This window comes from Bombina bombina, chromosome 8, assembly GCF_027579735.1.
Source record: "Bombina bombina isolate aBomBom1 chromosome 8, aBomBom1.pri, whole genome shotgun sequence".
NCBI lineage: Eukaryota > Metazoa > Chordata > Amphibia > Anura > Bombinatoridae > Bombina > Bombina bombina.
This window is the reverse complement of record NC_069506.1, coordinates 125,956,440-125,969,295: the sequence shown is the minus strand read 5'-3', so window position 1 is coordinate 125,969,295 and position 12,856 is coordinate 125,956,440. Positions and strand designations below refer to the sequence as shown.

At 37.3% G+C, this 12,856-nt stretch overlaps 1 protein-coding gene across 2 annotated transcripts; it reads right to left on the bottom strand.

Annotated features, from left to right (window-relative positions):
• Window positions 1–1,971: 1,971 nt before the first annotated feature.
• YBX1 (Y-box binding protein 1) lies at window positions 1,972–10,166 on the bottom strand. 2 transcript variants are annotated; one of them, XM_053690563.1, is made up of 8 exons: window positions 9,879–10,166; window positions 9,221–9,284; window positions 8,434–8,467; window positions 6,524–6,613; window positions 5,969–6,274; window positions 3,952–4,037; window positions 2,717–2,982; window positions 1,972–2,326 (listed from the first exon to the last, which is right to left on the bottom strand). In XM_053690563.1, exons 1-7 carry the CDS (start codon window positions 9,982–9,984, stop codon window positions 2,748–2,750), a joined length of 921 nt encoding a protein of 306 aa, XP_053546538.1. In that variant the 5' UTR covers window positions 9,985–10,166; the 3' UTR covers window positions 1,972–2,326; window positions 2,717–2,747. The 2 variants fall into 2 exon arrangements, with proteins under 2 accessions (XP_053546538.1, XP_053546539.1); XM_053690564.1 differs by having other exon boundaries at window positions 3,961–4,037; window positions 9,879–10,163.
• Between the last annotated feature and the right edge of the window lie 2,690 nt (window positions 10,167–12,856).

Genomic DNA, 12,856 nt, shown 5'->3' with positions numbered 1-12,856 from the left:
CACCTGATTTAATAACAATCCAAATTAGGACTCCTATTTTATTTATAGGTTGCACATAAGACAGATGTTAACTTAAGAAACTCAGTGTCCTGAAAAAATGAAAAGTAAAATGTCTGTAGACATCTTTTAGGCTAAGGGCATAACCATAAAACAATACCATATGCAGGAGCTCATTGGAGTAAGGCAGTTGGTTCTGTGCACAGACCAAATTGCAAACCAACTAATAGATTATGAGATTCGTTGACAACTATTTTCATAATCCATTATCGATTATGCCAATCGATTGTTGCAGCTCTTCATTGATAACAATAGTGCAATAAAATGCTCTAACAAAATCACTTGTTATTTTAAGAAGCAGCCCTGTGGGGTGCTTTGATATCCTCTGGGTATATGACAAATAGCAGGCTACCTTTTTGAAGGCAGTACATGACACTGCTAATGTACATGCCTGTTTGAGTCAACTGCATGGAGTTTGAAAGCTAAAAAACAATGGCTCTAACATTTGATATGCACAGGACAGATATCTAAGATACCTATGAGAAATCAATAGTGATTAAATACTAAAAGGGAGAGTCAAACACAAGACATTTCTTTTTCCATCCTATAGAATACCAGCCAAGTCTAAACATTTAGAAAATAAAAATAACTGAAGCAGATAATCTACAGACAATGCTAATTATTAAAGTGACACTAAAGTAAAAATTAAAATTCTGATTGGAATGGTTTAAGAAAATGGAAGTAAATAGCACTTTAATGTTAAGTACAATAACCTTTTACCACGCACACCGGTACCAGCTGCTACTGAGTTCAGTGAATACATATGAGTCTAATTGGCTGATGGCTGTCAGATGATATAGCTTGGAAACACACAATTTGAAATCCAAAGTGCTATTGCATTGTTTTTATTGTGCACTTGTGGATTTTGAAATAAGACTAATGGTCTTTGTAGTATAATAAGAATGGTTCTGCAGCTTTTCTTTTAAAGCCAGTTGGGGAAAAGGAAATGTAATGTTAGCCTTGAGAAATTAAACATGTTTTATACAGCTCAGAATTCGAACGTCTAGTTTTCATATCTCAATTACATGTAAAAAAAGGGGCAAAAGAACAGTATATGGCAAAGTTGTTCTATTTGCATTACCAAAAGTTAGTAAAGTCTCAATGTGTTTACTACCCCCTTTAAAATAAAAAATATGGAATTCAGATAAAGAATGCATTATATCACAGTAACAAAGCTAAAATGGAAACTATTGTATATTTAAATATATCTCTCTATCTCTCTCTATATCTCTATATCTCTATATCTCTCTCTCTCTATATCTCTCTCTCTCTATATCTCTATATATCTATATATCACAAAATAAAAAAGGAATACCGGTATGAAACAAAATGAAGTGCTAGATAAGATTTATAAAAGGCTAAGAAACTAAAAAACACAAAAAAAAAAAAAAAAAAAAAAAAAAAACACTTCACTTATCGCTTAAAGGTAATGGGTGTTACCATGTTGAAACTTGATTGATTACTTATCAAATCTTCTGCCAATGCCCATTTGACACTGATGTATGAGCCACAACTACAAAACAATGCCTATGTGGAATACAGTCAGTAATACATTTCGCTGATAAACTTAAAGCTAAAAATAAAAGAACATCTTTCGCACCCATAAGTTTATAGAAATTGGAGTATGGAAAGCCTACAATTTAGGAAGTAACAAGTTTTCCACATTACATATTTAGGCAGAGTTAACAAAATGTTTTTCAGTTGGTATTTAAAGACTATTAATGAAAGTTATGTATTTGAATTAGCCTTGAGAACTCAGGGTGCTTTTCATGTCCTGAGGGGGGAAAACAAAAAAAACAAAAAATCATTTTGTAGAGCTACCACGGATGAAAAAGGGAGCAAAATAGAGAGATTGCACATTACCAAGTGCTGTATCTAGTAGCAGATTACAAGATGCAGAAATCACACAGGAAATACGTTTGAGACCTTTATTAATAGATGCTTGCAATTTGTTGACTTGAATAAAATCAGGTGTACATTTTTTTACAAATGAAAAAAATGAGGTTCTTAAAAATCTTAGCTTGACCAGATATATAGGAAACAATTTAAAAACCCTTTGAAGGTACATTGAGAAAAAAAAAAAATATGCTTTTAAAAAATTGTCATTCCCAAAAAGACTTAGGTAAAAAATAAAAACCATCTCTGCATACTCTATGCAGGATGAAGTTATCTGGTCAACAGCAAAAAGCAAGCACTTAAGGTCTTCAGTTCCAATTCTTTGTTCATTTCTTATTGCTGGAATTTCAATCTTGATTTTTTGATGACAAAACTGCAAGAAGAAGAAATATTAAAATTATAAACAAGCATTGGAGAATGGAGAGTTTACTCCCAACAGTGGAGCACCGATATACCAAGTTATGTTTCTCACTTGTCCCCTGGGATGTATAATAAAAAAAAAAAACACAAAAAAAAAAACACACCATAGTGTTCGCCACATGACATTTTTAGCGGATGTACCACCCAGCTGATTTTACTAGCCACCTGGCTGAAATTGTAGCCAATATTTAAGCAAAAAATAAATTCAGTTTTTATTGTGAAAGCCATTAAATATATTTATTAGAGATTACACCGCCCCACCCGGCTACTTCATGTCACCTGGCTGGCAAAATCTGATAGATTTACATTGCTGCAGTTAAGTTTGGAAAAGCAAGGCACTAACCCGGATGGTGGTAGAGTTGGTAAGCCGGTATTTACTCAGCCCCGCCCTGCTCAGCCTCGGGAGCGGACGTGTTCTCAGCTGGTGTTTCGGCTGCCTTGGTCTCTTTACCATCTTGTGGTTTAGGGTTCTGTGGGCGTCTGCGTCTGTAGTTAAAATTACGGTGGTACCGGCGTTGACTTGGCTGCTGACTCTGGGTTCCATCCCCCTGATTTTCTTTATCCTCTTCATTTCCTTCTTCTCTTGGTTGTCGCTGACGTGGTGGACCCCTTTTATAAAGCAGTTAACTCCCATTAGAGGATATATCTATCTCTCTATTCCAGCTATATACACTAAATGCATTAGGGCTGCAACAACTAGTCTATATAAAAGCGATAAAATAGTCAACAAATCTCATAATCAATGAGTTGGTCTGTGCATGGCACCAGCTACTTAACTCCAATGAGCGCCCTCACATGGTATTGTGTTTAATGGTTATGCCCTTGGCCTAAAGGACTTGTACTTTACAATTTTTCCCAGACAGTATACATTTTTATTTAATTTTACAACTACTCCTAGCCTATATGCAATACAGCACTAGTAATCATTTGGATGGTAAAAAAAAATAAAAAAAATAATCGGGCTATTTGGGACTATGCTTTACATTATACAGTGCCGAAATTGATATTTACACTTAGCCCTATATTGATGGGAGTTTTGAATTGATGTGCACTATTATCTGTTATTAGCGTATCACTTTCTATTGCCGATTATACAGTATGTACTGTATAAAGGTGTAAGGCTTTGTCTTGTTATCGATATAGTTCTTAGCGCTTTTTAATTTGTTTTTTTAAACTTAATTGTGAGATGTACCAAATTCAACCTCTAATGTATCTTACTTTAAGAGCAGGACTAGATTTTTTCTCCCTTCCCTTATAGCTGGTTATTTACCATTGCATATAGATATTAAAGATATTTTTTGTGTTAGAATTAAGTCCAGGCTAACTTTGTTAAGAGGCCCCTTACATTGGTGGAAAGTTAACATAAATATCCCAACCTTGGTTAAATTGGCAAAACCCTACTTATGCTACTTAAGCACTTCAATACCATCTGAGCGTCTCTTCTCTGCTGCAGGCAAAATAGCTTGGATTTTATTTTAAATAGTTTTCTTTTTTTTTATCCAATTAGTCCAAATATATCGGCTGATTAATAGATTACGAAAATAGTTAGTTGCAGCCCTATGTAATATAATAGCAAACCTGCGGAACCTTGGTCTGAAGCCTCTGTTGTACATATTCTGTCGCACTGGTCTGCCTTGCTCTCCTGCACCTTGGTTATCTGCACCCTAACAGGATGAGAGAAAATAAAAATTATTATTAGCTAGTAAAAACTAATTTAGAATGCTCTGTCTACTTAGACAATCAACTCCAGAATTTTTATTCTTTAAACAGACAGATCATCCCTTTTTTACCCATTCAACCAGTTTTGTATAGCCAACTTTTGTTAGTACACTTTTGACCTCTGATTACCTTGTATCTAAGCCTCTGCAGACTGCCCCCTTATTTCAGTTCTTTTGACAGACCTGCGCATGCTAGTCAATCCATGATCTCAAGTCCACAGGCATGAGCACGTTATCTATATGGCACACAAATTAATGCCCTCTAGCTGTGAGAAACTCAAGTTAACCCTTTGAGTGCTAATGATGGGCTCTGAGCCGTCAAATTCTCACTCTGGTGCTAATGACGGCTCAGAGTTGTCATGAGTACTCTCCCCCCTTGAGGAAGATCTGGGGGCTCCTTACTGCTCCTACTCTGGCGATCGTGCCTGTAGAGTGACAGGCATCGCCGGTGCTTCACGTGATGCGCCGGTGACGTCATCGCGCAACTTTATTTATACTTAACAATGTTAAGTATAGGAGGAGGGGGCATGCTGCTTAGAAGCCTGTATATCAGGCATCTAAGCAGCTACAGACCCCCACGACCCATTGTTGGAAAGGTAAAGCGCCTAACCTTTCCAACAGTGTAAGTCTTGGGGGGTCTAAAAAATAAGTTAAAAAAAAAAATATATTAGCACCCAGGTGGGAAATGGCTTAGCAGCCAAAGGGTTAATTAAGAGGTGGCCTTCAAGGGCTTAGAAATGAGCTTATGAGCATACCTAGAATAACTTTCAACTAATAGCAAGAGAAAGCAAATTTAAGTTGGAAAGTTGTGTCTTAATCATGAAAGTTTAATTTTGACTATGCTATCTCTAACTGAAACCATTTGGAGAAAAAAAAAAAAAAAAAACCCTTGAATGTCAAACAGTAACAGTTTTATAAAAAGACATTTGTTCAATTTCCCTGTCTACGTAATGACCAATAGCAAATTATGCCGCACGTATGCTACAAAGCTCTTGCACATGCTCAGTAGAAGCTGCTAAATATGCATTTAAAAACACTTTTTATTGCATGCTCTGACACTGAGAAATTCCCAGAAACATGCCTAAATACTACAAGAGCCTGTATCAAGCAATCCGAGAAAATGTAGACTATTAACTAAAAACCTTAAGGATCAGCCAAAAGGAATACAAAAAAATATTTACAAAATGCACATTAGTTTATTTAAAAAGCCCCTACCAAAAAAAAAAAAACATATATATATATGGATTAGTAACCTCTCCCCCGACTAGAAAGCTGTAGTGATATTTATATAATAGATACATTATACAATTACCCACAGTAATAAAGCTAATCATAAAGCATTGAGATGAATAGGATTTATATGCTTCTTGAATACAACAGGTTGTTTAAGCAAATCCTAAAATCCAGCGTGCAGAGGGTTAGCATACAATAGGCTAATTGTGCATGCGCAAAACCTGGTTATGAGTAGGATAGAAAAGTTAAACAAATCACAAGAACATGCTGAAGTCAATTATGACGAAAAGGGGAGGGGCTTAAAGGACATTTTGAAACTGCTGCGGCGCGAACAGTAAGTGATTTTACTGACAAACACTATATATTAGAAAACTGAGCTACATTGGTAAATGATCATCTATAGAAAGTTTATTTGTATAACTGAAAACTGTTTTTGGGTTGACTGTCCCTTTGAATTTCAAAATATTGGGAAAGATTTTGAAGATGCAGAAGTGTAAAGATGGTGACCACAAGTTATTTGTGGCTATTTACCCTTAAGAAATTTTATGACATACACTTTTTCCAAAAAAAGGTGCGTTTTTCGCTAGGGCTGGAATAAAAGCTTGCCGTTTATGCATACAAATATAGTTAGCCAACTTTCATACCTCTACAACTTCTCCTTGTACTGGATTATTTATATATTGTGGTCTGCGTCCATAAGGTCTCCGCAAGTAGAATGGAGGATATCTTCTCCTGCGGTATGGTCGTTGCTGGTTGGGACCCTCTCCCTCTGGTGCACTCTCAGTTTCTTCTGGTCTTTCTCCACCCTCGCTATTTTGGTAATTTTGCTGGTAATTACGTGGAGGACCCCTGCGACGTGGATAGCGCCTATAATGGTTACGGTCTGCTGCATATTTACTGCCTTGAACTGGAACACCACCAGGACCAGTTACGTTAGCTGCCTCTGCACCCTACAGAAGAGAAGAAAACTGAAAATAAATTGACGCTGTAATGTGTTAAAAATCCAGTACCATTCCAGCATTAGGATGCAATGTGAGCAAACCAGTGCATAAAAGCTCATTGTCCATTCCTTATATAGGAGCTGCCATGTTGCATATGAGCTTTAAGCTATGACTAACTTTGGTGGATATTAAACAGAAAAAAAAAAAGTCACAAAAGCATCTAGGTTTAACATTAGAATGTTAAAATATATAAAGTACCTTTTCTCCTTCCACTACATCAAACTCTACAGTTTCTCCATCTCCCACACTGCGAAGGTACTTTCTAGGGTTGTTCTTCTTAATGGCAGTCTGAGAATCAAATGGGGGAAAAAAAAAAAAAAGTTTTGTTAAACAGGAGTTCCGCTACATCGTTCTAAGTCATGCAGTACATAGCCCATCATACATCTATATAAGACTGACAGGAAGCTACAGTAGTCAAGTGACAGACACTTGCTCTCGCTGAGCCGCAGGCATCTGCCTTCATATGGTAAGAGCACAATCTGTGCGCCACTTCCAAAGAAATGCAGACTGCCTGATAGTTAGCAACACTGTCTCTTTCAGTGCCAGTGGGAGGGAGGCAGCAAAGAGGTAGAGGTGGTGAAGGGAGCAAGAGTGGCCCTACATTAAAAATATTTTGGGGGGGGGGGGGCACAACCACACTACAGAAAAAAAAAAATAAAGATTATCAAAGATAGCAATACATTAATGCATACAGTTGGAAGAGGCCTCCTTTTAAATAAAAAAAATAAAACACCACCAAAAACTTCATACTGGCAGATTACCAGTACCAAAGGCAGTCAAGTGTGGATGGGAGGGTAAATCCATGCATTAATATTTTATTACCCTTACCAGCTGAGCTAACTAATGATAATATGGATTTCATAATTGCAAAGCCATGCATGTCTTCTGTTTCATAACAAAAAGGGACTCCAGGGAATCACTTGTATAGTGGGTACAATAGTTGTGTAACCCCAAAAATGGTGGAAAAGTTTGACCTAGGCAGATATCTGGAGAACTACATGGCATGAAATAGTGCTACCATCTAGTGGCCTTGCAAATTGATAACATTCTTGCAAGACTTGCTATAAAATGCTCTAGGCATGGGCACACTCCTGAGCTTAAAGGTACAGTTTACTCAAAACATTTCTCCCCTTTAATTTGTTCCCAGTGATCCACTTTACCTGCTGGAGTGTATTAAACGGTTTACAAGCATTTCCATTACCCTTATATTGGCATTTGAATAAGATTTAGCCTGTGGTATCCCGCCCTCCCCACCCATCCTGAAAGTTTTGGGCCTTGAGGCCAAGCTGTGTTAACACAGCCAGTAGAAGAAATTACACTCCCAGTGGGTTATAGAAGAGAAGGTAATAAAATGTTCATTTTCCATTGTTTTCTCCAAGTATCAGTGATTGGTTTGTGGACAGATATAAGATAAAGGAGCATGTATATATACACAATGTGAAAGTAATGAGATCTGATTATACCTATAAGCTCAACCCATTTTATTAGGTTGTGGCTTCAAAACACAAAATCAGCCAATTTATAAACACAAAATAAGACTCAAAAAAGTAAATCTGAAACAGATTAAGGAAAAAAAAAAAAAATTCTAGTATACTGTCCCTTTAAAGAGACATGAAAGGGAAAAATTCTCTCATGAATCAGAGAATACAATTTTAAACAACTTTCTAATTTACTTCTATTATATAATTTGTTTCATTCTCCTGGCACGATTTGTTGAAGGAGCAGCAATGCAGTTATGAAATTTAACTGAACACATGGACATACATACAGTCACCAATCAACAGCTAGAGCCTAGGTTCTCTGCTGCTCCTGAGCTTGCCTAACAACCTTTCAGCAAAGTATAACAAGAGAAGGAAGCAAATTAAATATTATAAGTAAATTTGAAAGTTGTTTAAAAATGTATTCTCTATCGGAATCATGAAATAATTTTTTGGGGTTTCATGTTCCTTTAAAGTCCCTCTGGGGAAAAAAAATTATATATATATATATATATATATATATATATATATATATATATATATAGATATAGAATTGCATGCTTTATCTGAATCATGAAAGAATGTGTGTTTAATGTCCCTTTGAGCAACCATAAATTTAAATACACTCACCTGATGTACAAACACATCTTCCTTGGTGTCATTCCTGTTAAAGTAAAGAGCATTTTTAGTACATATCTAAGATACAGCAGCCATTAGTGTGTGAGATAGATATATATACACACACACACCACTCACACATAAGCCTGAGAACATTTTATTTATAGATACTGTATGTGCTCATTACAAAAAAAAAAAAAAAAAAAAAAAAAAAAAAAAACACACTATTGTAAAAATGCCTCCACTGGCTGACCAGCACTACTGCAACCTAAGCATAAAAGTTTTAATGTATGCTTTTAGGCGCCCCTTTAAGCAATCCTAAATATAAATTTCTACATGCAAATTCAACTGTGTTGACAAGGTCAAGTTAAAGCACTAGATGTAATCAAAGTGGTCTTACACAGGCAGAGGTTACAGCAGATTAAAGTAGTACCAAACATAACTACCCATAATAGCCGAAAAGTGGCATGCTATAAGGAGCGGGTAAATTTTACTACAACTATCGACTCTACTCAACAGTAGAACAGGGTCATAGTAGTAAAATTACTACTACATACAGACTTTAGCATGTCATTTTTCAATTATGTTCCATTAATTCAGACGAATTCATTTACAGACATAAAATGTAATGAGATATGATAAATCTACTCATAAGATTTTCAGGAAGAACAAGTATAAAATGAGAAAGCTGAGGTCAGTTGTGAACATCTAATACAATTACATTAAATGCATCAGAAGAGTTTGTTACAAATCCCATTCACTCTGTTTACTAATAAAATAAGCAAACTAAATTACCAACCTGTTAATAAATCCATATCCATTGCGTACGTTAAACCATTTGACTGTGCCCAAAACCTTGGTTGCTGGAAAGAAAAAAAAAAATTAAAATCTGATCTAATGGGTAGAAAATGGATTTAAAGGTATAAAAAGGGAATTAACGTAAGTAGAAAAGTCGCGCTGTAAGGTAAATCTGAGGCAGACAACAGTAGTAAGAATAAGCCACAGCACCTCACATGTAGCCAGCAGCCACTATCAATCCACCACGTGGCTGGACGCTGGCCAAGCCACAACTCGGAGTCTCTTTGCTAGAAAAGGGGGTACAAAGAAAGCTCGTCCGCCTCACATAAGTGCACACCGATTTTAATACAAGGGGCGCTAGCAGGGGAGCGTTTGGGAAGGCGGGGTCTGACTGGGTAGAGCCATGTGTAGGCCGCAGGCGGTGGACATCTTGAGGCCCCAATACACGGCGGCCTAGGAGGACACAGGAAGCGATGATGTCAGAACACGAGGTGACGGGAGGGGTGAAGGACTCGCGTGGCAGTTATTCCATGTGTGTGTGACGGGTAAAAACCGCCGGCTTATCCCACGCGCTATTAACCCTTACAGCGTCAAACCCCATGTTTTTAAGGGCAACAAAAGGGTAAACATAAAACAACCTTGCACCATCATATACATACCGATGACCTTCTTCTCCCCCACGGTAGCCGCCGGTTCTGGGTCTGGTTTACTCTCCAAGGCGGCTGGCTGCTGTTGCGGCGGCTGTGTTTCGACCTCGCTGCTCATTATGTTGGTTGTTAAATTTGGTGTTCCTTCAGAGGTGGTGACTCGGGCCGGCGGTGGCTCGCTTAACTTCCCGGGTGTTGATGGTAACTCAGGCCGGCGGTGGGGCTGCTGCCTTCGAGCTCCCTACTGTCCGCTCTCCGCTCCCGCTACCGATCGAACTGCCTTAGAATTACGTTACAGACTGGTTAATCATCGCAGACATCCCGCCCCCTCACAATCTTATTGGCAGTGCAGCCTGTCAATCTAAAATCTTGCCTATACTCCTTCATTCATTGGGTGTTTTTCTCGCCACTCAAAAACGCATTACCGTTTCATTGGTTTATTTTTTTCCCCGGATGATTTTTACTGGTTAAAAAATACGTCAATAACAGGATTGTCGGGATTAGTCTGGAGTCTGGACTATGGCCTTAAACGCCTGCGTAACCGTGCAGAATACTAACACACTCAACGTGTTTAATACAAATCCAGACACAAAATAAAGACAAAAACTATTCTACACATAATTTCAACAAAATAAAATATTTATATTTAGTGTAGTTGTGACTTCAGACACATAAGTGATATGTTGTTGTTTTTTTAAATGATAATCTCTAGTCTATAGACACTTTTTGATCTATTAATTACTATGTTTCTATACGCCTATGCCTGACATTAGTATACATTTAAACAAAAGCATAACCGTTTGTCCGTTACAATGTATTTTAAAATGTACTACAATTTACAGTGCTTACAAAGAAACATCATATTGTGTAAGTTTGTAGCGCAAACACAATTGGCATCCATAAATAAGGATGCAAAATAATGCAATTCATTCACGGCGCCTAAGATATTAAACAATGATATTCTAAACATAATCATATCTGAAGAATTTCAGGTGACATTTCTGCAGCATTAAAAACCGACAGGTTATTTTCAGGAAAACGCTTGGGGAAAAAAAGGGTTAAACAAAACTGCTGCTGATAATGTCTCTATAAATGTGTTGTTGGCATCTAGAACGGCATATTCAGTGTGTTATGGGGGGAAATGAGGACGTGTGATGTGAGGGAGGGTCATGCTCTCGGGCTCCCTCTATAAACTACGAGAATATATTATGAAATCCATATTATCATTCTTTGGCTGTTCGAATAAATGTGTGTGTAATCTACTCCGCCTATAAAATAAGGATTGTCGTAAAGCTCCTTAAATAAAAGCACCATCTGTCTAGTGCAGAGTTGTTTAAATACATCTTTTGCTTTTATTTCACGAATCCATAAAACAAAACATCAATAATGTTTTTTTGTAATTTGTGAGGTGAAATACGTCACAAATCCATCTCTCTGTAAAGATATTCTTAACATTGTTACACAATAACAAATTATATTTATTTTATATATATATATATATATATATATATATATTTATATAACAGCAATTTAAAATATGGGGAGGCGAAAAGTGAGTTTAAAATCCTACACTAAATCCAAAATGTAGAGAAAATAACTCATTGTGCAAACCATTTACAAATCTAGACAAGTGAGAAGACTTGCTTTTTAACCCAGAAACTCTCTGATTACAATGTTTCCAATGCAGCAAAGGATTCTGGGTGAGATATCCGTATACGTATATCTAATGCACAGTCACGAAGATACTCTCTAATGCGCAAGCGCGAATCAGCGGTTTCTCAGTCTACCGCGCATGCGATTCACATCGATACCGGTGTCTCCAATGCGCTTTGTAGTGATGGACAAGTGTACATATATAGAAGAAGCACTTAGACAATTAGGTGATGAAGATGTCTATAAAATCCTACACACTAACCCCACTGTACATTTTCAAACACTGTTAAAGGATTTACTTGATGATGGCCTGGAACAAGGGGTGATGGACTTGTCGACCTTCGAATATCTGTTTATACATGAGCCAGTGGTACCAATTTTCCATCACTTACCGAAGGTCCACAAGTCCATCACCAATGTTAAGGGCAGACCAATTGTATCGGGGATAGGTTCTCTTTTTGAGAACCTGTCCAACTGGATAGAATCATTACTTCAGCCACTTGTATGTAAGTTACCCTCATTTTTGAGGGACACTAAACATCTACTGAACCTACTTAAGGAGATCACTTGGAAAGAGGGGTATAGTTGGCTCACCATTGATGTGGTGAGCCTGTACTCTTCTATACCTCATGAGCATGGTTTACTAGCCATCAAGGAAATGATGGATCTCCTTAGTGACTATGACGACAATTTGAAGGAATTCATTTTAAGAACCGTTCGCTTTCTGTTGACTCACAACTATTTTGAATTTGAAAACAAGTTCTATCTGCAGAGGCGTGGGACAGCCATGGGGGCAAAATTTGCCCCTGCTTATGCCAACCTATTTATGGGTTGGTGGGAGCTGTCCCACGTCTATGCAGATGGAAATCCACACAGGGGGTCATTGGTGGGTTACAAATGTTACATCGATGACCTCCTGTTTGTGTGGACTGGGTCTAAAGCAGAGAGTGAACGGTTTGTAGCCTACTTAAATAACAACGAAGTGGGTCTCAAATTCACTTCTCATTTTGAGCAGAATAAAATTGATTATCTAGATGTAACACTTGAAGGTGATCTAAGTACTGGTGGTATATCTACTTCTTTTTATACTAAACCTATATCTGCAAATTCTCTCCTACACGCGAAGAGCTGCCACCCCAGACATATGCACTATGGGGTGGCTAAAGGGCAAATGATAAGAATTAGACGCAATTGTTCTGAGGAAGATACTTTTCTAAAAGAGAGTAGAGCCTTAATTAATAAATTAAGAGCAAGATAGTATTATGAGAGCATATAAGGATGTTAGAAGTCTATCCAGGGAAGAACTACTCAGACCTAAAGATACACAGAAAAAAAGT